The following is a 25704-nucleotide window of genomic DNA, read 5'->3' as shown; positions in this document are numbered from 1 at the left end:
TGGCCAGCCTGCTTGCTGTTTTCTTCTCATGAGATGCTACAAGGTTTTTGTTTGTTTTTTTGGTTGGTCGTGGGGCTTGAACTCTGGGTCTAAGTGCTATTCCTGAGCTCTTCAGCTCAAGGCAAGCGCTCTACCACTAGAGCCCCAGCACCACTTCTGGTTTTCTCAGTGGTTTATTGGAGATATGAGTCTCACAGACTTGCCTGCCTGGGCTGGCTTTGAACTGTGATCCTCAGATCTCAGCCTCCTGAAGAGCTAGGATTACAGGAGTGAGCCACCAGCACCCAGCCGCTGCAAGGTTTCACGCTGCCTAAGGACTTGGTAGAGCTGGGGCAGGTCTGTGAAATGTTCTGGCAACTAAAATCACCACTGGCTGAGACACACTGTCCGAGGTGAAGGGACATGTAAGGTGTGTTTGGACACTGTTGGGGTGTGGAGATGATGAGCAGGTTTCTGGTTAGGTACACTTATAAGCTATGGTGCATGGTTCTTGTTAATAATTGGCTTCTGTTTTAAGCACTGCTTTTAATATTCATTTTTTTTCCGTTAAAGAAGCTAAGATGTTGAAAGCTGGGGTGATGTGACTTCTTGAGCGTGTGTGTGTGTGTGTGTGTGTGTGTGTGTGTGTGTGTGTGTGTGTGTGTGTGTGTGTGTGTGCCCGTGTGCGCTCATTAGTACTGAGGCTTGAACTCAGGGCCCGGGCGCTGTAGCTTTATTGTACAAGGCTAGCATGTGAAATGTACCTCAAGTGGCTTTTTGCTGGTTAATTAGCAATAAGAGTCTCAGGGACTTTCCTGCCCTGGCTGGCTTTGAGCCTCAATCTTCAGCTCTCAGCCTCCTCAGTAATTAGGATTATAGGCATGATCCACTGGCACCTGGTTGATTTGACTTCTTAACTGACAGTAGTTAAAAGTTTTCCTGTTCCCAGGATGATTTGAGCAAAGATGGTCAGTTTAGCAGCCCATCTTTGTTAGTCAGTAGACTGATCTCAAGCACTCAGAGACTTGAGAAACCTCCCTCCCTCTGTCTTTCCCCTTCCTTCCTTCCTTCCTTCCTTCCTTCCTTCCTTCCTTCTTTCCTTCCTTCTTTCCTTCCTTCCTTCCTTTCCTTTCCTTTCTTTTCTCTCTCCCTCCCTCTCTCTCTTTCTACCTACCTTTCTTTCTTCCTTTTCTTTTTTTTCTCTGTTGTCTTTCTCTCTCTCTCTTTTTTTTTTTTTTTGGGGTCCGGTTGTGGGGCCTGAACTCTGGGCCTGGGCGCTGTCCCTCAACTTTTCAGCTCAAGACTAGAGCTCTACCACTTGAGTCACAGCTCCACTTCCGGCTTTTTTCATTTTGCTTATGTGGTGCTGAGGAATCGAACCCAGGGCCTCAGGCATGCGAGGCAAGCGCTCTACCACTGAGCCATCTTCCCAGCCCTCTCTCTCTCTCTTAGCTTTCTGACATTCTTTTATATGAACTTATTTGGCTTTTACCGCAAGAAAGACCAATTTTCAGTACACTGTGTTATGCCTATTACCCTTCCATAATTTATCAACAAGTATTAGCAATTTGTCTTCAGGTTTCTTAGAAGAAATACATTTTCATGACATTTAGATGAAGAGCCAATCTTTCAAGGAATGGCATTTATTTAACAGCTACAATGTGCCAATAATGAAAGTATAATTAATTTAGCATTTCCTGAGTATCATAAAGAAGATATCTATCTATCTATCTATCTGTCTGTCTGTCTGTCTGTCTGTCTGTCTGTCTGTCTGTCTGTCTGTCTGTCTGTCTGTCTGTCTGTCTGCCTGCCTGCCTGCCTGCCTGCCTGCCTGCCTGCCTGCCTGCCTGCCTGCCTGCCTGCCTGCCTGCCTGCCTGCCTGCCTGCCTGTCCGTCCGTCTGTCTATTCAATCTGCTCTCTACAGTTGAGAAGCTCACAGCTCAGAGAAAGAAAGTCATGTAAGAATTTCAATGACCGAATAAGACCTAGAAAGAATCAGTACAAAGAAGCCTCGGCTAGAGAGAAGAGTTCATTGTGTGGACCACAGCTTTGTGAGTGAAGGAACGGGCGGTGGGAATTTCTTTTGGTCATCTTCAGGAATGTATTTGTCACTGATTTCCTCCCCAAGGTAATGGATCTACAGTTTTCTTGGTCCTTTGTGACAGATGGTAGCTGCCAGTGTGAGCAGGCTTCAAGGACTTGTGCCCTGACCATATGAACTGAGCAGAAGGAAGCAGATGAACACAGATGCTTAGGTTTGTGATCCTTAGTAGGGGAAAGTCTGGAATGAACTACTTGAAAGCATGCAGTAGAATAAGAAGAGCAAAAGAGAGCAGAGTACAGTACTAATGCTACCTTTTTGCATCTCAGACTTTCAAAAGGGGTTCCCACGTAACGGTGCCAGGTCGTGATCTCAGTGCTGGGAGACAGGAAATATAATATCATCTCTGCCTTCAGTCATAGAAGTATCAGGTCTACAGGATGGAGGGGACTCGTTACTGAGTGTCCGGGACACAGTGGCAGCAGAGCTCCCTGCTTTAAACAAAGGCGGCCACATTCTCCATCCAGATTTGCAGTCTAAAGAAGCAAACATCATAGAGGACTGAACAGAACCAACTATCCAAACACACAATAAATTGCATGCAAATACACACACATATTCAACCTGTGATTAAGGATCAGTATCTTAGGAGTACTTAACTTTAGGAGTACTTAAGGAACATGGAGACAATGCTTTGATCTGCCCTCTTCTTGGGAGGCATTTCTGCAGTTCACGCTGTTAAAGGGCATGGGAATTTTTAACATCAGTTTTGGAGGGGGCTTCATTTTGGTGGGCTTCTCAGACTGGCCTCAATTGGAATTCATTCTTTTTATCTACATTGTGATTTTCTACTCCCTAACTCTCTTTGGCAACACCAGCATCATCATCCTCGCCCGGCTGGACCTTCGGCTGCGCACACCCATGTACTTCTTCCTCTCCCACCTCTCCTTCCTGGATCTCTGCTACACCACCAGCACCGTGCCCCAGCTTCTCATCAACCTGCAGGGACATGACCAGACCATCAGCTATGCCGGCTGTGTGGCCCAGCTCTTCATCGTCCTGGCCCTTGGCTCCATTGAGAGCATGCTCCTGGTGGTGATGGCCTTTGATCGCTATGCTGCTGTGTGCCGTCCGCTCCACTACATGACCATCATGCACCCTGTCCTCTGCTTGTCATTGGCTATTGCTTCTTGGTTGGGAGGCCTGGTGAACTCTCTGATTCAGACAGGGCTGATGATGGCCATGCCACTCTGTGGCCGTCACCTGAATCACTTCTTCTGTGAGATGCCTGTCTTCCTGAAGCTGGCTTGTGAGGACACGGGAGGAACAGAGGCCAAGATGTTTGTGGCCCGGGCTGTGATCTTGGTCTGTCCTGCAGCTCTAATTCTAGGCTCCTATGCACACATCGGCAGGGCCGTGCTGAAGATCAAGTCAATGGCTGGGCGTAGAAAGGCTTTTGGAACTTGTGGGTCTCACCTTGTGGTGGTTTCTTTGTTTTATGGCTCGGCCATCTACACTTACCTCCAACCCAAGGACAGTTATTCTGAGAATGCAGGCAAGTTTGTTGCCCTTTTTTATACTATCATCACCCCCATGCTCAATCCTCTGATTTATACCCTGAGGAACAAGGATGTGAAGGGGGCTCTGTGGAAGGTTTTAAGGAGAGGTAGACGCTCAGGATAGAAGGCAACAGATTGGTAAAGTTGTTTTTTTTTTTCTGTGCTCTCTCTCTCTCAGGTTATAAAGCACATATGTTCCATGATCTCTAGGAAATAGCACTCAGCTGGCCTCATGGTTTTAGTGTCTTCCTTGTTTTGGGTTTGGGCATTGGGGAATTCCGCATGATGGCACGTTTTCCAAGCCAGACCCCAATGTGGTGCCATGCAGATAACCTAAGGCGAAGGCATGACTTCGTTCTGCTTTTCTAATTTTCTGTGACATTGGCCACAGTTCTTTCTTTTCTTTTTTCTTTTTTTTTTTTTGGGTCCAGTCGTGGGGCCTGAACTCTGGGCCTGGGTGCTGTCCCTCAGCTCTTCAGCTCAAGGCTAGCGCTCTACCACTTAAGCCACAGCGCCACTTCTGGCTTTTTTCTTTTTTGCTTATGTGGTGCTGAGGAATCGAACCCAGGGCCTCATGCATGCAAGGCAAGTGCTCTACCACTGAGCCACCTTCCCAGCCCTGACCACAGTTCTTTCTATCTCCAGGCTGACTTCAAAGATGTCTTACAGCAGTAACCCCTGTCTGATACTTGGAGCAAATGAGCAAACTGAGAACAGAGTTGTTTGAGTTTTTTTTTTTTCCCCATGGAATATGTAAGTTTCAGACATAGATGTCATTTACTCACTGGAAGCAAAAGGTGAAATCATGTGTTCGGTGTGGGCTAAACAGAGGCAGTAGTAGCTCATCAGCTGTAGCAGATCTCTATCATGGGGGAGGTCATGGAGAAGGTTATTTCTTCTATAAGACAGAAGAGGATGGAGAAGAAATGAGTATACAACCGTGGGACCAATAAGAAAAGTTTTAAAGTGAAAAGACATCTACGTGCTGTAAGTCATTAGGTGCAAAACTCTGTAACAAAATCTACATGACAAAGTTATACAGTGGAAATAGTAAAGTTAACCAAGCAAATTAAAAGAGGCAAGAATGTCAATAAGTATTTATCATATATGTCTCCTTTAACCTTATGTGAAAATTTATTTTGGGGCTCATTTCTCCCTATTTCTGTATTTATGCACATCTCCACTGCTATTGTTTCATTTCAGGTACTTAAATGATGGTTTCCTATTAAAAAGCAGAGGTATCTTTGTTAATAACCTTTCCTTATTGCTTTAACAAACTTAACGTTGACTATCATATTTTATTCCAATTAAAATCACTAATATTGTTTTAAAATGAATAAGAATTTTTTGATATCATCAATTATCTTCATTAATATTATAACAGCATGGTGACCACTTTGTTATATTTTGTTACATTCCTTGATGATTCACGATGACAAGTTTGGAAGGGTGTAAGTAACTTATCCAAGTCCTCATAGCAAATATAGTGCAAAGCTGAGATCTGTGCTTCTGCGAAACTTCAATGTAAAACTTACTAGAACACACAGACAACTCTCTTCTTTTGAGACTGTGAACTTAGTAGAAAAAAAAAAGATCAAAGTCAGAAAGGAAGGTGGTTGGAGACAGGACAAGAGTATCAAGCCAGTTCATTGGAGAAAAGATAGTCTTTTCAACCAACGGTCTTGGGAAAGCTAGCTACCCACACACCAAAGAATAAATGTATAGCATTATTTTGGGCCATATATAAAAGTAACTTAAAACATATCAAATAAATAAACATCACCTGTGAAACAATAAATATCTTAGATGAAAACGTGAGAAGCTTTGTGACCCTGGATTGGGCAATATCTTGGCAATGACATGAAAAGTATAGGCAATAAAAAATCAAATTGAATGGAAAAAATCTTTTCTTGTTGGAGGTACTGGATTTTTAATTTAGGACCGCATGCTTGCTCGACAGGCACTTAATCCCCCTTTCTCCCCACTGGTCATTTTTTTTAGGATCGGTTCTTACTTTCTGCCTGGAGGTGCTTGGAACACAGTCCACCTGCTTTAGACATTCCATCACAGCGGGGATTATTGGTGCATGCTACCATGTCCAGCACTTTCCTCTGAGATGATGTCTGTGGACTTTTCAGTCCAGGCTGGCCTGGGACCAATAATGTCCTGGTATCAGCCACCCCTGCAGTCAGGATTACAGATGTGAGCCACTGGCACTCTACCAAACGGAGAGAATTTAGAACTTAACAATTTGATAGTGGTCATTTCAGGTTATGTCTGTGGCTACTTAGACAGTAAGTTTCTTTGGAGTCCCAGCCTGTGTTCCTCTGAACCTTGTTCAGGCAAAGAAAATGCACTGTCTTTTTGCCAGTCCTGGGGCTTGAACTCAGAGCTTGAGCACTGTCCCTGAGCCTCTCTGTGCTTAAGGCTAGTACTCTGATCCACAATCCCACTTCTGGCTTTTTTTTGTGTATGTGATACTGAGGAATCAAACCCAGGCCTTCATGCATGCTAGGCAAGCACTCTACCACTAAGCCACATTCCCAGCCCAATGCACTCTTACTACACACTCACAGCAGCTCCCCTACAGTGTTATCAAATCACACCATGACACTTGATTTGTGACATTAACATCCCCTTACTAGTGGGGAAACTGAGGCTCAAGCATGCCAACCAAGCCTTTCAAGGTCACCAGGCTAGTCATGGCAGAGCCATTTCCTCTATATCCTCTTTTTTTTATTGGATAGAGGTAATTTTGAATCTTGTTTTACCTTTCATCACATTTGGAACAGTGTTCTTCCATAAGTAATCATGGAATGGATTGGTAATCATAGAATGAATGTGTAAGTGTATTACAAACAAAATCAAGTTACAAAAACCCAACATTGATTCATCAAGTATGAGTGTTGGAGAGCTATAAAACCTCGAAGTTTTCATTAAGGAAAGAAAGATTTTGTGGGATTGATGCTGCACAGGAGAGGGAATATGAACATTAGCATTAGATGAAGAGCCCAGAGCAGGAAGACATTTGGATGGTGGTAAACATGATAGCCATCAAGCAGGTCAGGGAATTCATTCCGATGGGAGGATTTGGAAGATGAGGATCAAAGGAGGGAAGTAGGAGGAATTTCAAGAGTAAGTTTCATGAGCCAAGTGGAATGCTGTGTACTGACAATGCTTTTAGTTTTGGACAGAGCTTGGGGAATGGAGAGAACTGTGGACTTGGAGAGCCAGCGAGTTGATTCTAATTGTCACACTGGGCCCTCAGGTCTCCAAGGTCACACTGCCTTTCCTGTAATTAAAGAGGCCTTGGCACTGTCCCAAGGGCAGGGCTGGTGTGCTGAGCCTTAGGGTCAGGAGGTGGCTTCCTGACACACCACTTCCTGGCCAGAGCTGTTCAGATGAGTGGGTGGAAGTGGAGAGATGAGGATACTCCATCCTCCTCCATCAAGAGCCTCCAAAGCTTCCCCTACTGAGGAGAGGAAGCCATACCTCTCTGAACCACAGCTCTGATCCCACCCTTCCACAGCATAGATGATTAGGACCAAAGAGGAACAGGTCTTTCTCAGACATCTCTAGATGTGACCAGTGTCCACTGGGTTTTATGTTGTCTTAAAGTCAACAGAGTTGAGAAGGTAAATACAGCTATTTTCTTTCCTAGTCTCTGGTGAGCAACACCTGAGTGGGCTATTATATGGCTTCCCATTCCCTTCAACAACTCACTTCCTATGGTTCTGAGACGGTGGTGATGTGCTCTCATCAGGGACAGAGACAAAGAATATCGGCAGGGTCAGAGTTGTTGAAAATAAATAAAAATAGAAGAGTCTTGAAGATGACCTAAAATACTCATGGAATGGCGTGGATGGTATGTGATGCTAATATAAGAATGATGGGGTTAGAATATGAGAATGGTTGAGTCTGGGGAATAGGCAAAAGGCCAATTCGGAGCTTACTTGGGTTTGTGAGTTCAGTCTTCTGAAAACTAATGAGTAAACATATCAGGAAAAAGTCCAACTTGATTCAAATGGAAGGATCCGTGTTCTACTAATGAAAGTGATTTTGAAGGGATTTGTACAGCACCATTCTTTGCTCAGACAGAAGAAAATGTTTAGCTTAAATGTAGCTCTTTGAGAGTGAGGCTGAAATCAGTAGACTGGCTTGAAGAACGTAGTGGATAACTTCCAATTTCAAGAATTTTATTATTAGCTAGGGGTATAGTGCTAGAGAGCTTGGCTAGTATTTGGAAAAGTTGATTTGTACACTTCAAACTTTTGTTTGTTTTATGGAGAACTTACACACAGATACACAGACAGGTTTCTGAAACTTTTGTTTGTTTTATGGAGAACTTACACACAGATACACAGACAGGTTTCTGAACCCAGATAATTATCTTTGGGAAGGGAACAATATTGAGTTGGCAAATGACAAAATATTTAGTGCTTATTAAGAGAATTAGGAGTAGGGCATGTGTGTATGTATTTATTTATTTAGTGCCAGTGCTGGGACTTAAACTCGGCCTAGGTGCTATCCTTGAGCTTTTGTGCTCAAAGCTGGTGCTCTACTACTTGAGTCATAGCTCTACTTCTGGCTTTTTGCTGGTTAATTGAAGATAAAAGTCACACACACTTTCCTGCGGAGGTTGACTTCAAACCACCATCCTCAGATCTCAGCTTCCTGAGTAGCTAGGATTATAGACATAAGCCAGTGGCACCTGGCAGGACTTTTATTGTTAATTTAAAAGTAGAGAAAATGTAGGATATGAAGCACAGCACAATCTCTAACCTACAGAGCACAAAGATTTGGACCTGTCTTCTTCTGCGCGACATCTCAGAGAAAAGGCACCACATCCCAAGCAGAACAACCTTCACGGCCGCTTTCTAATAAGGCCGAGGATGGGTCAAGGCTTTATGCTGGTTGGGGGCCTGGAAGAGAGCTGGAGCAGGTGTTTGTGGCTCAGGGAACCACTGAACGCACTGGTGCCAGTCCTGGCTCTAGATGATAAAACTGTCATTGTGACTGTGAGAGGCTCCGCTCTGCCCTCTGTGAACTCCACAATGGAGGGACAGGGGAACAAGTCAGGAGTTAGGTCAAACGTGGTCAGTTATCCATGGGTAGGTACAACGCCCCACTGAAGCATCACCTAGCAAGGGACTTAGCTCAGACACAAGGAGTCTGAGAATTTTTTAGCTAATTAGGTTTTTTAGGGGAGAGTTGTTCATTTTCAGCACTGACTGTTGACCTTCTGGGACCAGATAATTCCTGTGTGTATGTCGGGGGGTGGGGTGTGTGGGGGGGATATCTTGTGCATGGAGATGTTGGCACACAATGTCGGCAGGGATTGCCAAATGTCCCCGAGTGGCTAACATCACCGCTGGCTGAGAACCACTGTCTTGGGTGAAGTGATGCGTCAGGGGTGCTTGCACAAGGCCGGGGTGCGGGTCTAGCTGTGGTGCACATGGGAAAGCCGTCTTGAAGGGGAAGATGAGGAAACAACTGGACATACCCACTATCCCCCCTACTCACTCCATTTCTATGTTTTGTGGTAATAGCAGCTAAAATCTGTTGAGGAATCTTCAATCACCTGGCATTCTGAATACCTAGACTTTCCATGTAATTAGATCTCTAGTTTTGGGGCTGGGAAGGTGGCTCAGTGGTAGAGCGCTTGCCTTGCATGCCTGAGGCCCTGGGTTCGATTCCTCAGAGCTGAGGGACAGTGCCCAGGCCCAGAGTTCAGGCCCCACGACCGGACCCCCCCCCCCCAAAAAAAAGATCTCTAGTTTTTATTTTAAATATCTTCTGTCTGGATTCTTTTACCCACATTACTTCCTGTAGTGTGTCCTGTATCCTGTACCCATTCCTGATAGCCTGTTTTATTGTTCAATGCTGTAGACTTGCCATATTTTGTCTCTTACATTGCACATATGAATGAGATGGTAACTTTTTGTTCTGTGCTTCTGGCTAGTTTCATTTGCCCAATGCTGCTCAGTTTCACCCATGTTGTGCCAAATCACAGGACCTTCTTTAATCTGTATTTTCTATATAAGGTAAGGCCCGATGTCACACTTTAGCATGCAGACATCCATTTTATTTGTAGCACCACCGGAGAATCTATCATATCTCCTTGCTGTATCCTCGGTGCCTTTGTGAAAAATTACAAGAATTTATTTCTGGGATCTTTCTTCTGTTCCTCTGGGGTATGTCTCCCTCCAGCCCATTTTCAAAATGCAGTTTACAGAAAATAATTTTTTTTCTTTTTTTCATTTTTTTTGGGGGGTCCGGTTGTGGGGCCTGAACTCTGGGCCTGGGAACTGTCCCTTAGCTCTTCAGCTCAAGACTAGCGCTCTACCACTTGAGCTACAGCACCACTTCCAGCTTTTTTCTTTTTGCTTATGTGGTGCTGAGAAATTGAACCCAGGGCCTCAGGCATGCAAGGCAACCGCTCCACCACTGAGCCACCTTCCCAGCCCCAGAAAATAATTTTTTTTTGGGTCCGGTCGTGGGGCCTGAACTCTGGGTCTGGGCACTGTCCCTCAGCTCTTCAGCTCAAGACTAGCGCTCTACCATTGAGCCACAGCACCACTTCCGGCTTTTTTCTTTTTGTTTATGTGCTGCTGAGGAATCGAACCCAGGGCCTCATGCATGCAAGGCAAGCACTCTACCACTGAGCCACCTTCTCAGCCCCCAGAAAATAAATTTTTATGAGGTGTGAAATGAGTATAAAATGTTTCACTGAACAAAATTTATTTAACAGCTACTGTTTGTTATAGATGACTGTAACATTAATTTAGCAGTTTCAGAGTAGCATAAAAGAAGAAGATAATATTTGTTCACATATATATCTGCATGCATATATAGTTATATAAACAAAAATGTATTTTTTTGTGTATGAGTTTGCTTGTCCTGGAGTTTGAACTAAGGGACTGGGTGCTATCTTTGAGCTTCTTTTGCTCAAGTCTAGTGCTCTACCACTTGAGCCACAGGTCCACTTCCAGCTTTCTTTCTGGGTAGTTTATTGGAAATAAGAGTCTCATAGACTTGCTTACCTGGGCCGGCTTTGAACCATGATCCTCAGATCTTAGCCTCCTGGATAGCTAGGATTACAGGGATGAGCCACCAGTGTCCAGTTAATCCTTTTTCAACAGCTGAGGGGATCAGAACCCAAAGAGGAACTAAGACAAGTAAAGAGCATTTCAACGAGCCAACAAGAGCAAGAAAGAAACTACAACGAGGGCTCTAGGAAGGAGAGAGAAATCATGGGATTTGTCATGGAAGAAGTAGGGGAATGGGAAATCTCCTAAGACATTGTCAGGAATGTAGTTGCTGCTGATTTCCTCTCCAGAGTAATATAGCTGTACTCTTCTCAGTCCTTTTGGTAGACGGCAACTGATATGAGTGAGGCTTCTGGAACTGATGCCCTCACCACATACCCCAAGCAGAAGGAAGTAGACAAACAACCAGACATCTAGCTTGTGACCTTGGCCTGCTGTAGCCTGGATCCCACAACGAAATAAATTCTCCAGTTGACCAAGAAGAAAAGTAAGAAGGCAACATCAAAGAACACTAATACCAAATTTATGCATCTTAGTTCTTAAAAAGTAGTTCCCTCATTACTGGGTTTGATCCTCCTCTCAATGCTAAGGGAAGAAATACATGACATTCATTTTCATCACTGAAGTATCAGATCCTCAGGATTGAGGGTTCTAGATAAAGTTCTAGACATGCAGCTATTAGACCTTTCAGGGTCGAATACAAAAGTGACCTCAATCTTAAACCAGAGGTTTCCAGTTAAGGGTCGAATACAAAAGTGACCTCAATCTTAAACCAGAGGTTTCCAGTTAAGGAATAAAAGAGAAAAATAGAAGACTGGACAGAAAAGAAGTGATTATCCAAATACAATTTAAGTGCCTAAGCTACAATCCTAGCTACTCTGAAGAGAGGAAGCGTTAGTTGTAGGATTTCATTTCAAGTCAGGGTAAAAAATGTTTTTGAGAGCCAGCCCCACAATGAGTAAATGAATGTACTTGCACCTTCCTCTCGACTCAGCTACATCAGGGAACATAAATGAGGGGATGTGATCCAGGCTAGCTAGAGCCAAAGGTGAGGCCTATCTCAATAATTAACAGAAGCAAAAACTGCTAGAGCCATTACTAGAGAGGTAGAGCTTTTCCCTTGAGAACTCAATGCCCAATACTGTGCCTGCCAGAAGTCTGCGTGATTCCTGGAATGATTTTTTAAAAAAAAAAAATCCTGTTCTTTATAGATGGCATAAAATTGTGCCGTGCTATCTGTACAGGTGAAAAGCTATGGGAAGGTTCAACACCACTTTTGGAGATGGCTTTGTTTTGGTGGGCTTCTCAGATTGGCCTCAACTGGAATTCGTTCTTCTTATCTACATTGTGATTTTCTACTCCTTGACTCTGTTGGGCAACACCACCATCATAGTTCTATCACGTCTGGACCTTCGGCTGCGCACGCCCATGTACTTCTTCCTCTCCCACCTCTCCTTCCTGGATCTCTGCTACACCACCAGCACCGTGCCCCAGCTTCTCATCAACCTGCAGAGACATGACCAGACCATCAGCTACGGTGGCTGCGTGGCCCAGCTCTTCATTTTTCTTGCCCTGGGTTCCACTGAGAGCATGCTCTTGGTGATGATGGCCTTTGACCGCTATGCTGCCGTGTGTCGTCCGCTACATTACGCGACCATCATGCACCCCCTTCTCTGCCATGTACTGGCTATTGCTTCATGGGTGGGAGGCTTCCTGAACTCTGTGATTCAGACCAGCCTCATGATGGTCATGCCTCTTTGTGGCCATCAGCTGAACCACTTCTTCTGTGAGATGCCTGTCTTCCTAAAGCTGGCTTGTGAGGACACAGAAGGAACAGAGACCAAGATGTTTGTGGCCCGAGTCATAGTTGTTGCAGTTCCTGCAGCTCTCATTCTAGGCTCCTATGCACGCATTGGCAGGGCCGTGCTGAAGATCAAGTCAATGGCTGGGCGTAGAAAGGCTTTTGGAACTTGTGGGTCTCACCTTGTGGTGGTTTCTCTGTTTTATGGCTCGGCCATCTACACATACCTCCAACCTAAGGGCAGTTATTCCGAGAGCAAGGGGAAGTTTGTTGCTCTTTTCTATGCTATAATCACTCCCATGCTCAATCCTCTGATTTATACCCTGAGGAACAAGGATGTGAAGGGGGCTCTGTGGAAGGTTTTAAGGAGAGGTAGAGACTCAGGATAAGAGGCAACAGATTGTTAAAGTATTCTTTCTGTGCTAGCTCTCAGTTTATAAAGCACATATTTTCCATGCAGACTATTTGATCTCTAGGAAATAATGCTCAGATGGCCTCATAGTTTTAGTGTCTCCCATGTTTTGGGTTTGGGCATGGGGGATATCTTGAGATGTTCACTTTCTAGGATCATTGTGCAGGAGGGAGTAAGGGTTGATTTGTATCACAGCTTTCCAAGGGTACGAGGCTGGGAGAGCATGTGTTGGGCTCTGGTGGAGAGGGTGCACTCTTGGCAAGTCTGAGAGTGAGTGAAAGATCAATGCTGAGTGGTAACACTTTTTGTTCAAGTGAGATCCCAATGGGCATACATTGGGATACAGGTGGATACGTCCCATGCAGCCGGCACTGTGAGTGGACCTATGGCAGAGGACACAACTTCCTACTTTTCTAATTTACTCTGACTTTGTCCTATTTCCTTTGTTGCTCCAGACCTATTTCAAAGATATCTCAGATATCTTCTATGATACTTAGAGCAAATGAACAGATCAAGAAGAGAGTTTTTCCATGGACGATGTAAGTCTCAAACAGTTGCCACTTATTCACTTGAAAAAAATGTGAAGGGCTGGGAAGGTGGCTCAGTGGTAGAGCGCTTGCCTTGTATGCATGAGGCCCTGGGTTTGATTCCTCAGCACCACATAGGCAAAAAGAAAAAAAAGCTGGAAGTGGCGCTGTAGCTCAAGTGGTAGAGCGCTAGCCTTGAGCTGAGGAGCTGAGGGACAGCGTCCAGGCCCAGAGTTCAAACCCTATGACCAGACCTCCTCCCCACCCCCAAAAAAGGTGAGGTCATTTTTTTTTTCAGCATGGACTACACAGAAACAGTAGCATCTTGAATCAGCTATTCTTGGTCTCCATCACGGAGAAGAAATAAATACACAACCATTAGACCAAGAAGAAGAAATATTAAATGAAAAGGAATCTATATGTATTGAATGATTGAATGGAAATTCTTATAGAGAAAATCCTTACTTAAGAAAGTTAAATGAAATAAAAAGAAGCAATAAATGTCTCATAAATATTTACCTTTTGACTACATATGTAAAAGTTTATTTCTGTGCTTTATTTTCTTATGTGGATGTTTTGGTGTTAATAACATACCTCCATTATTATCATATCATTCCAGGCAATTAAATTATTGTTTTGTGCCCTAAAGTACAGTATAGCTGGGCGCTGGTGGCCAATGCCTGTAATCCCAACTACACAGGAGGCCAAGATCTGAGGATCAGAGTTCAAAGCCAGCCCAGGTTGATAAGACTCTGTAAGATTCTATGTCCAAGTTGCCACCAAAAAGCAGGAAGTAGAGCTATAGCTCAAATGGTTGAACACTAAAAGCTCAGGGACAATGCCCAGGCCTTGAGTTCAAGCCCCAGTATCAGCACACAGACATATACAAGCACACACTTTATTTTTAAAAAATTAACATGATCTCCATGGAGAAAATGACAAAACAGTTTGAGGTACATGAGGAAACAACCAAAGATTTTATATATATATATATATGTGGAAGATCTTTGGACGATTCTATTTTGTAAGAAATCCTATTTTCCCTAAACAAATTCTAATTGTGCACCAATATAACTCTAAAAGAAAAAAATCCAATCAAAGATCTTTGATAGAACTTTATTAGTTCCTACTATTCTGAGCAAACAAGGAGCTCAAAAGAGTAAAGAGAATTCTCAATAAGGAAAAAGCAGTGTGGAGACTTGGACTATAAATTACTCAGTTGTTATAAATCTGTGATAATAAAGACAAAAAGTAAGAGCATGAGGATAGAAGATGAGACAGGAAAATGGAAGAGAACCACCAGAATCAGATCCAAGCAATTATTTCAAGTGAAGTCTGTCTCATGTATATGCATTTGTTTTCAGGCAAAGAAAAGGTATGGAACGAACACAGTGTATTAAGAGTGATATTGATACCACTGAGTTAATGTCTACCACCCATCAACACTTCACATACATCATGTCATTAATCTAATAAGCAGTGGCAGGAATAGTCACGTTCACACCATATTACTGGGGCTCAATCATCTCAAGAAAAATCTTCTTCAAGGCCATAAATACAGTAACAGCAGAGCTATTTTCTCCATGATACCATCAGTGGATAGGGATAATTTTTGACTGTTTTATTTCCCACTGTGTTAGAACAGTGATCATTGCTTAACATTCATTTGGTATAATGTTGGGTGGGAGTGAAATAGAAGACATCCACCATTTTTTTTTGTCAAGGAAGTAAATATTTAAGAGACTGCATAACAAATGTACAATGAGATGTACACGATGCTATGTTGAAAAACGAACTTTACAACTTTGGTGGGATGGGGTGGGGTGGGGGGGTGAGGGGTGGGGAGTGTAGCTGTGGAGATGGGAGGGCAGGGATGGTAGGGGAAAAACAAAGGAGGAGGCAACAATGCTTGATAAGAAATGTACTCATTACCTTGCTCATGTCATTGTAACCCCTCTGTATAGTATTTTCACAATAAAAAAACTTATTAAAAATAAAAAATTTATTAAAAATAAAAAAACAAAAACAAAAACAGAAACAAAACAAAAAATATATGAAGAGGCCAGTGATGAAAAGTGTTCAGGTGTGGTGAACAGGACTGGCTTCAGGTGAGATGAGGCATTTGGTCAGAAGAATGAAGGATTAGTGGGATTGGGGAAAAAGTGGAGAAGCAGGGGAAATCTCAGAACGCACAGTTCTATGAAACAATTAAAGAAGGTATGTTTTGAGAATGCTGCAGAGACGTTTGCCTTGGTTTGAGCCATGGAAGGGGAATAGAGAGAGCTGAGGATTTCATGGCGGATCGTGGGAAGCTCTCAGTTGATTTTAATTGCCACACTGGGGCTAGAGATCTCCAGGGCCAGGCTTGGTAAACAAGTCTCCCCTCACTGGTCTTAAAGAGGCCTTGGCAATGCTCTGAGGGCAGAATTGGTGTGCTCAGCCTTAGGGTCAGGAGATGGTTTTGATGGTCCGGTAGCTCCTTTCCTGTCTCGGTGAGGGTGAGCCAGTGAGCTCAGTGAGGAGGAGGCTCCGTTCTCCTGGGTTCTTGGGCTCAGCAGCTCCCCTGATGAATGGAGGGAACTATAACTTATTACAAGTACCTCTGGACTACAGCTATCACCTCTAACTTCTATTCCACAGATGACGTCAGGAACAAATGGTACGAGTCTTCCTTGGTCATTGGTAGATGCCAGCAGCCTCAACTGAATCTCACACCACTTACTTTTTAAGTTAAGTAGTTGTCTGAAGGAGTTTCAATCACAGAAGTCAGGTGATGAGTACAATGCATCTTGTGCAATGTCTTCCCTTCCATTTTTTTCTCCCTACTTGCCCCATTCCATGAGTTTTCACATAGTATACACTGAATATGAGTTCTGATTCCAGCAGAAATGGAGGCAGTGCGGGTATACCTTTTGTGCAACTCAGAGTTGAGTGCAGGCTGATGGGCAGTTAAAAATCCAGACAGCAAGAAGTAGTCCATGAAATCATTAGTCCTGGGTTCATTGTATTTGGTGCCTGGTTTGAATGCTGAAATGTTCATCTCATGTAAGAAGATATTTTATCAATATTCAAGTCTCTCCACCACTCCTCCCACCATTCATGCCTACACAGAACGTCACAGAAATATCCTCTTACTCACCAACCACACAGATTTAAGGAACTCATTACACATGGTTTTCTCACTAAGTCGGAAGGCTGGCTTACTATGAATTTGAAGTCCCAGCCCAAACTCAAATCCTGTAATGCCAAGGCAATAATACACAAAGTAGGATATATCAAGACCTGGAGACAAAGAAGAAAAGCATGGTCAGAGATGCTGAAGATACATCAAGGAGGAATTCTTGGAGCAGTAGACAACAAGAAGGTCAATAGCAAGAGACCATATTCTCAATGTAGAGTCAGAGTTAAATAATTTGCTAATGTAGCCTTTGGCTGTTAAATAAGCAGACTACAGACTCCAGCTATTGTTTTCTGGTCTTATGATAGAAAATGTTGGTGGGTTATCACTAAGCATGTGTCACAAGATCCTTGAAGATCACACTAAGAAATTGTGGGCTAGGACAGGATACTGGCTTATACTATTATGGTAGGTAGGGTAAACTGTGATTGAGTGAATTAAGGAGAGGCTGTGATGGAACCTATTATTGTAAACCTACAGAATATATTAACGTTATTCAACCTCAATTAAGATCCTGTGAAGTGTTATTTTTCTTGTTCCACAGTAAGTAAGCTGAGGCTCACAGAGGTAAACATTCCAGAATATTGCAGGTAAATATTCTAGAATAACAATATCAGTGATATTGTTCATGAGTAGTCACTTGGTATGAACTCTAAGCTACCACATTCTACCACAGAGGCCATTCAAAGATAGCTTTGCCCACTGGCTAATCCACATGCAAAGTAACACTTCATTGTATCACTCACATTGTCTCTCATCTTTTCCACAAGATCATCAAAGATGGAATCTAAATGGCTCGATGATTCCATCCTCCATTAACGATGACCTTCGGGTTTAGCGGACTTCACTGAAAGGAAGAATGAGTTGCCTTCTGGTCATGAGCAGGGACCCAGGATTGGAAAATGACAGATGAGAACCACAGATCAACTTGTGGCCTCCGTCTAGTTAGTCCTGGGTCTCGATCTCAAAACACTCTATGAACTAGAATAAAGAATACAAGAGAACAACAGGGAACAAAACATGTTCCATGCTACACTTTGAATTTTCAAAGCAGCTCCTGCAATCCTGGATTAGCTCCTCATCTCAGTGCAAGGAGGAAGCCCTTCACCCACACTTTCACACACAGAAAGATCAGATACATTGGATTGAGAGACCTGGAAAAAAGTCTTAAATATACCAAAATAAGGTTATGGTTCAACAAAAATGACATCATTCTTGATCCAGTCTTCTCCAGTCTAAAGAAGAGTAGAGATAAGATCAAGAGCATCAGACGGAATGGAACTGAATAGCAAAATAGGAAATAAGGAACATGCGTTTGAATATTTAGGGATTGTCAGGAAGTAACGTTTTAACTCATGTTCTTCATCAAAGGCGCCAAACTGTCTTCTACTTCTGCAGCTGAAAAGGTATGGGAAGATTCAACACCAGTTTGGCTGGGGGCTTCATTTTGGTGGGCTTCTCGGATTGGCCTCGGCTGGAACTCATCCTTTCTATCTTCATTTCAATTTTCTACACCTTAACTCTCCTTGGCAACACCACCATCATTGTTCTTTCACAGCTGGACCCTCGACTACACACACCCATGTACTTCTTCCTCTGCCATCTCTCCTTCCTGGATCTCTGCTACACCACGAGCATCGTGCCCCAGCTTCTCATCAACCTTCATGGACACAACAGGACCATCAGCTATGGCGGTTGTGTGGCCCAGCTGTTCCTTTTCCTTGGCCTGGCCTCCACGGAGAGTGTGCTTTTGGTGGTGATGGCCTTTGACCGCTACGCTGCCGTGTGCCGTCCGCTCCACTACACAACCATCATGCACCCCGTTCTCTGCCTGTCATTGGCCATTGCTTCCTGGGTGGGGGGCTTCATGAACTCTGTGATTCAGACAGGCCTCATGATGACCATGCCACTCTGTGGCCGCCAACTGAACCACTTCTTCTGTGAGATGCCTGTCCTCCTGAAGCTGGCTTGTGAGGACACGGGAGGAACAGAGGCCAAGATGTTTGTGGCCCGGGTGGTGATCTTGATCTTTCCTGTAACACTAATTCTAGGCTCCTATGTACACATTGGCAGGGCCGTGCTGAAGTCCAAGTCCTTGGCAGGGTGCAGAAAGGCTTTGGGGACTTGCGGGTCCCACCTTGTGGTGGTTTCTCTATTTTATGGTGCAGGTATCTACACATACCTCCAGCCTCAGGGCAGCTATTCTGAGAGCAAGGGGAAGTTTGTTGCCCTTTTTTATACCATCATTACTCCCATGCTCAATCCTCTGATTTATACCCTAAGGAACAAAGATGTGAAGGGGGTTCTGAAGAAGATACTAGGGGGTGGAAGAGACTCAGAGTAGAAGGGAAGACCAAGACAATTCTTCTGCAGTAGTTCTCAGGTTACAAAACATATCCTGTCCTTGCCAGGCAGTAAGTAGGTTAGTAGACAATGAGCCTTGGAAGGCCTTTGGTTTGTTAGTGCCTTCCATGTCAGGAGTTTGGATATTTTGTTCAGTGTCTGTGTTCAACAGAGAACGAGTGCTGATCTATACCACAATGCTGGGGTTGAAGACACTTGGGATCTTGTCCACTAGCAGAAAGCAGGACTTGGGTTCTGGATAGGCCTGAGAGTCAGGGAGGAATTTAATTCTGAATCAGAATGCATTTCCAGATTGCCAGTGTGTGGCCAGGTAGATTATGGCATAACAAAAGCTATGGATTTGGGTTGAGAAATACTCTGACTCTAGCCGGGTCCCTCCACAGATGAGAGCTTGTTTTTAAAGCCTCTTCCAGTCACAAGCCTTTGATGATACTGGAGTAATAAGGAGGTAGTAATCAGAGATTCCTTATGAAGTATTTTGAGTTTTAGATATGAATGCAATTTACCTAAGTAAAGGAAAAAGCAAAAGTATTGGGAGGCATTGGCATTGCATCAGCAATGGCAGCACAGTCTCAGGCTTGCTGCTTGGTTTCACAAAGAAGATATCTCCCATGAATGATAATAGAGGAGAAACTGGCATAGAAATAATGAGCCAAGTGGAAGTGATGCAGGAAGGAACAATAGACCTGAGTGACTAATAATGAGGAGGAGGAGATAAATATATAGAGAAGTAGAGAAAGAAATAGTGAAAGAAGCATAGCAAGAAAAAAATATATATATATCTATATATATGAGGGAGGGAGAAAGAGGAAGCAAGATGGAGAAGGAGGAAGGTAGAAGGGGCAGAGGAGAGCATGAGAGAAAAATAGAGAGATAGAGAACAATTGCTCTCAAAAGTCCTTGGAGCAGAGTGATGACAGAGGCTTTTGGAAAGTCAACCCATATGATTTCATTCCATTAAACAGTGGTTTCGTGTGAAAAAATATCTAGGTGTGGTGTTTGGCACCTGTCACCCCGGCTATGAGGAAGACATAGGTAGGAGTATCACAGTCCTAGGCCAGCCCAGGCCAAGAGCAGGGGCCTGGAAAAAACGGCTTCCAAAATGCAGGTGTATTTGTTTATAACTTACACTCCATGTTTAGTGAATCGTCTTTATTTCAGTAACAGTCTCTCAGTTGTTTAACATTTTAAAAACTTGCTGTGTAAAAATGGTCATTAATCACATAACAGCACTGCAAGAGTTACTTCTGTTAATCTCTCCTCACTCATGATGAGACTTAGGTTCCAAAGAGTTTAATCCACTTAGCCAAATGCACATACCAGATGTTCGGGATGTGAGATCTAGGCCTCTGAAATCCTGATTGGAATCCCTACCATATCATATCACCAGTCTCCCTTTCCTTAGAGTGAATTCTTGGTGGAAGAAGATTTAGGTGGTTAGAAGAATCATTGGAGAGGGAGTTAAATGAATTTAATTTCTTTCATAGATTTGCTTTGGTGATTCTATCTAGGGTTCTAGACTTTTCTGAGCTATTTATTCTTTGGTCAGAAACCATACCATCTACAAAATAGTTTCATTTTTTTGAACTCTTATAGGTGAAGCACTTTGTTATACAATAAGCCATGTTGTTACTAACTTTTCTGTAAAAATGAGAAGTCTCATTAGTTTTATTTATCAAGCTATTGAAAGTTAGATATTTGTGTGTGTGCTTTCTTGCTTCAAGTTACTTAGAGACTAAACAGTGCATCACTGCTTGAAAATCGTTATTTTTATATTTACTAACTCTAGGTACTCACCAATAACCCACATGAAATAAATCTAGTTAGTTCCCTGTACCCTTGTATATAGCAAGACCTAAATAATTTAAGGGTATGAATAACTTAATAGAAGGAAGGCTTACTTTGAACACACAAGACAGAATTTAATAAAATAGTTTTGTAGTTACTGTGTTCTTCCTTTATATGTCTTGCCGAAAATATAGCCACTCGGTTATATTGTTGGGAGCATATCTCACATTTGAGCAGTTTTAAGAGGCTGTGTACACATGGCCATGCGTGTTTTTTTTTTTCCACAAGACCTCTCTTGTGGGAGGCAAATTGCATCTCCATGGAAACTCACACCCATTTCAGGCTTCATTGGATCTTTTCGTTCAAAGCAATGGCTAATTGATCATCAGAGACCACGGGTCCCTATAGCCATGGGAGAGCTAGCTAGTGGTACCCAGGCTCCTTCTGCTACCAGCCTGATAGAGGTGGTTAGAGCTGACTTCCTTTCTTTATATTTTATATTTTATTATTATTATTTTTACTGAATTTATGGCTTAGATTAAATGTTGTATAGTTGAGGTTCACAAAATGACCAGGGATTCTGTCACTGTAAGGAAGCAAATGAGTTTATCTATCATCTTACATGATTGCCTGTCTTTCACATCTAACCTTTTTGATAAGAGGAATTAAAAATCGACTTCTTTAACTCTAATACCAAACACAGTCCAACTTTACTAACTATAGAGCTCATCTTGTAGTGTAGGTCATTTGTTCAATCTATATATAGTCTAGTAGCTTATGATCTATATCTGCCTATTTCCTCCCAATTCCCTGTTCAATATAATACCATAACTATTGTTTCATTTTCCATCTGTGTGTACAAACTATGTATATGTGCACGCGCACGCACACACACACACACACACACACACACACACATATGTACTGAGGCTTGAATTCAGGGCCTTTCACTGATTGCACTATTCCACTTTCATATATATGTATATTAAGTACTTCAATTATATTTACCTCTACCCTCTTCTCCCTTTCCCTGATTTTCACCCTTAAACAGTTCCAAGCCAAGTGCCAGTGGTTCACATCTGTAATCCTAGCTACTCAGGAGGCAGAGATCTGAGGATTGCAGTTCAAAGCCAGCCAAGGCAGGGAAGTCTGTGAGATGCTTATCTCTAATTAAGCACCTGAAAAAGCCAGAAGTAGAACTAGGGCTCAAGTGGTAGGGCACTTGCCTTGAGCAAAAAAACCTCAGGACAGCACCAAGGCCCTTAGTTTGGGCCCCATGACTGACAAGAAGAAGAAAACGATACTGAACTTAAGTCTCTAAAAGAAACAAATAAAAAACTATGCTTTAGCAAAGGCTGAATCTCTAGAGAAATCTTCTATTGGCACTACAATAAATGCTGCTGAGATGAAAGATTATTTAAAAGAAAACCAAACTTGGGTTGAGTCATAGCCTAAATGTAAAAAGAACACAGAGAAGACTATTTTTTATGACCTTATCATGAAGTTGCACTTTTTGATGAAATGTAAATTAAGGAAAGGATTATATTCAATGTCCACAAAACAAATGCACACACACACACATTCCTCAAGAATCCAGTGGGGAAAAAAGCTAGGGATTGGGTGATATTTCCAATGTACATACCAATAAAGATGAAAAAGCAGAATGTTAAATATGCCATAGGCATATGCTTTTAGAAAAGCATAAGCATTCTAATAAAATGAAAAAATAGTCTCAAAATACACTTGAAAATAATGTGAAAAGGCCATTATTCTTGCTACCAATCAACGACATGCAAATTAACACAGCAATGTCATAAAATTTCATTGCCATCTGCTTAGCAATAGGTTGTGTCCCACTTGTAAAGGAACAACACGGGCTCCAGCAATTTAAAACATCTTTCAATACTGAAGATCCCCTCTGACCAGGAATTTATTCTGTGATAAACTACAGAAAAAAAATCCAGCACATTGGCACTTGAGCTATATACAAATATGTTCACCACCCCGATTGTCCAAAGGAGTGAAATACTAGAGAGAGCATAAAGTGGTTTATAATTCAAATGTGATGATTAATGTTCAAGCACGTGAAATTCTATATAGTAATTAAAATGAACAAACTTCTAAATCCTTCCCCCTTGGTGGAGAGCCATCTCAGGGGACCAGTGACAGACGCTTTCATCTGTTGCTCATTTCCTCATATTTATTTCTGTTGCTGTAACTATATTTTTAGTAGAGTGTGGGAAAGATTTTCACACTCTGAATGGAAGGAACTGCATGTTAATTTTGGCTCGCTCTACATACTACTTTTTGGTTACAGGGAGTTTATCATGTGATCCTGTGTTTGTGACATTAAAAGCACCTATAGAACTATTATATATGTGATGAAGTGAAGTAATCAAGCCTGTTCAAATGTGATCCTGGTCAAGGAACAAGAGACTTCTCATTAGGTTTAGAGGAACAGCCAGGGAGAAAAATGAGTTTGCATTCATAATTATGATCTATGAGTACCATTTGATCAATGTCTCATCGTTATCAATGTATTTTCAGTGTGAATGTCATGTAAAGTACAGAGGATGATACGCTATTATGCATATTGTTAAAATCTTGTAGAAGAAGCGAAGGGACTAAAGCTTCCTATATGTTCACTGGATGGGAATGAACTTCATGCTCCTGAACATGATACTTGAAAATGGTGAAGCCAGACTTAGTTGCAACAGGCTCTTATAGAACATCTTTTCCCCTGCTCTTCCTCCCTAGGCAGCCCCCCGGGTGGGGGGGTGGGCAGCAGTCACCAGGAAGATGAGATCAACCCAGTGCTGGCCTCTTTCCTCAAGACACCCACATAGCTCTGTTCCTGTTACACCTTTGGAAGCAAACGGGACCCTGGGAGGGAAGGCCTTGAAACCATGAAAATCAATCCTATGCAAGGCAAATAAAATGTACGTGTATACTTCTTTGGAATATAACTAATTTTATGGCATTAAAAGGATTAAGATTTTTTAAGGTATCTTTACATAAAATTTAAAACTCATAAAACTGTATACTCAAGAGATATGCATGGTATTTATGCATAAAGGATCATGCATGCACAGTTAGGTTTTTTTTAACAAGATACTTAAAGATAAACTTTCTCGAAAAATAAACTAAATAACTTGATAAGTGAATGCTATTTTAAAATTTACTGTGGAAAAAAATACCAGATGTAAAGAACAAAGTAGCCAGGCACAGGTTGCTCAGGCCTGTAATCCTAGCCACTCAGAAGGTTGACATCTGAAGGATCACAGTTCAAGGACAGCCCAGGGAGAAAAGTCTGTGGAGACTATGTCTCAAAAATAACAAGCAATGGGGCTAGGAAGGTGGCTCAGTGGTAGAGCGCTTGCCTTGCATGCCCAAGGCCCTGGGTTTGATTCCTCAGCACCACATAAGCAAAAAAGAAAAAAGCTGGAAGTGGCACTGTGGCTCAAGTGGAAGAGCGCTAGCCTTGAGCTGAAGAGCTGAGGGACAGCACCCAGGCCCCATGACTGGACCCCCCCCAAAAAAAATAACAAGCAAAAAGCTCAGTGCCATAGAGTGCCACAGAACAAGTAAGCTTTTCAAGCATAAGACTATGACTTCAAACTCCACTACAGCTAAAAAAATAAAGAAAGAAAGAAAAAGAAGAGAGGAGAAGCAAAGAAGCATTACATGCATTATGCTGAGAAAGAAATCTGAAATGTCTAACTTTTTATGAATGAAACATTTATTGGATCACACCGAGAATATATAAAGATTCCAGACAGGTGTTATGAACTTGATAGGTGACAAGTGCGACATGACAGTTGGATGGATGGATGGATGGATGGATGGATGGATGAAGGGCTGGGAGCAGGATTGAGGTGAAAGTCGGGAAAGTGGGAAGAACCTGACACTGCACAGCTGTGTGGAAGGAGCAAGGGGAGATGTGTTGTGAGGATCCTGAGAGATCAGTTTGGTTTGGGCAGTGTATGGGGAATAGAGACAGTGGCGGGCTGCAAGGCAGATCTGGAGATTCTGTCAGTTGATTTTAATTGCCACATTGGGGCTCAGAGGTCTCTAGAGATGCCCCCTGGTAAACAAGTCTCCTTTTACTGGTCTTAAAGAGGCCTTGGTAATGTCCTCAGGGGGCAGAATTGGTGTGCTCAGCCTTAGGGTCCGGAGGCGGCTCTGATGGGACCTCGGCTCCTTCCCCATCTTCTCAGTTGGTGAGGGAGAGAGTGGAGCTCAGTGAGGAGGATGCTCCATCCTCCTGGGTTCTGGGTCTCTGCCGAGGGTCACAGCTACGCATGATCACCCCCTGCCCTGGGCCACAGCTATAATCTATGCCTTGCGCTCCACAGACCAAGTCAGGAAGTGGCCGCCATCTTCCTCAGCTATTGCTAAATGCCACCAGTCTCAAGCTAGTCTCCTATCATTGAGGGAGGTGAGTGCAGCTCTGAGTGAGTGCTGACTGGGGGGCGGGCACTTCTGCTCTCCAGGTGAAAATCTAGGAAAGAAAAAGTATTCCATGGGAGATTCAGCATTAGGCTTCATTCTGTTTCCTGACTGGTTTGAATGTAGCATGGCTGAACTGATACAAGATGTTTTTGTCACTTCCTCTACCATCCCTCCCAACAATATTCTCTTAGCATTTCTTACTTTTCAACTGCATAAACTTGGGGAAATCATCACACTTATAGGACATTCAGTTTTCTCATTAAGCATGAAGGTTGACTTAATATGAATTTGAAGCCCCAGCCCAAACTCAAATCCTATGCCAAAGAAGAGAATATGCACAGTAAAACATATACAAAACGGAGCCAGGAGACAAAGAATAGAGACATAGCAATGTCGAAGATACACCAAAGAAGACTTCTTGAAGGAGTGGATGAGAGGAGGGACAACAGTAAGAGGTGATATTATATGTAAAAGAGGAGTCAGAGTTAAACAATGTGTTGATTAAGCCTTTGGATATTAAGTAAACTCATAGACTCCAGTGGTAGTTTTCTAC

At 42.8% G+C, this 25704-nt stretch overlaps 3 protein-coding genes and 1 long non-coding RNA gene across 7 annotated transcripts in view; 3 read left to right on the top strand and 1 right to left on the bottom strand.

The window, feature by feature from the left end:
* Window positions 1-25704, bottom strand: part of LOC138819786 (uncharacterized) — a 149102-nt gene that overhangs the window by 3881 nt on the left and 119517 nt on the right. For 3 of the 4 annotated variants that reach the window (XR_011369633.1, XR_011369635.1, XR_011369632.1), the window contains one exon: window positions 4267-4478. This is a non-coding gene — a long non-coding RNA (uncharacterized lncRNA). Of the gene's footprint in view, window positions 1-4266; window positions 4479-25704 lie in introns of those variants that run through there. The other variant, XR_011369634.1, reaches the window with a different exon arrangement.
* LOC138819785 (olfactory receptor 2Y1B-like) lies at window positions 2769-3704 on the top strand. The gene has a single exon (XM_070011320.1). It carries the CDS (start codon window positions 2769-2771, stop codon window positions 3702-3704), a length of 936 nt encoding a protein of 311 aa, XP_069867421.1.
* On the top strand, window positions 11884-12819 carry LOC138819791 (olfactory receptor 2Y1B-like). Its single transcript, XM_070011325.1, has one exon. The coding sequence runs from the start codon at window positions 11884-11886 to the stop codon at window positions 12817-12819; it is 936 nt and encodes a 311-aa protein (XP_069867426.1).
* LOC138819792 (olfactory receptor 2Y1B-like) lies at window positions 17956-18891 on the top strand. The gene has a single exon (XM_070011327.1). The coding sequence runs from the start codon at window positions 17956-17958 to the stop codon at window positions 18889-18891; it is 936 nt and encodes a 311-aa protein (XP_069867428.1).

Source organism: Dipodomys merriami, unplaced genomic scaffold, assembly GCF_024711535.1.
Source record: "Dipodomys merriami isolate MVZ:Mamm:240054 unplaced genomic scaffold, mDipMer1.0.p SCAF_819, whole genome shotgun sequence".
NCBI classification, from domain to species: domain Eukaryota; kingdom Metazoa; phylum Chordata; class Mammalia; order Rodentia; family Heteromyidae; genus Dipodomys; species Dipodomys merriami.
Note: the sequence above shows the minus strand (reverse complement) of the source record. Positions and strands in the feature narration are given on the sequence as shown.

Coding starts and splice junctions, on each gene's coding strand:
- LOC138819785 (XM_070011320.1), top strand. CDS start 2,769: ATGGGAATTTTTAACATCAGTTTTGGAGGGGGCTTCATTTTGGTGGGC.
- LOC138819792 (XM_070011327.1), top strand. CDS start 17,956: ATGGGAAGATTCAACACCAGTTTGGCTGGGGGCTTCATTTTGGTGGGC.
- LOC138819791 (XM_070011325.1), top strand. CDS start 11,884: ATGGGAAGGTTCAACACCACTTTTGGAGATGGCTTTGTTTTGGTGGGC.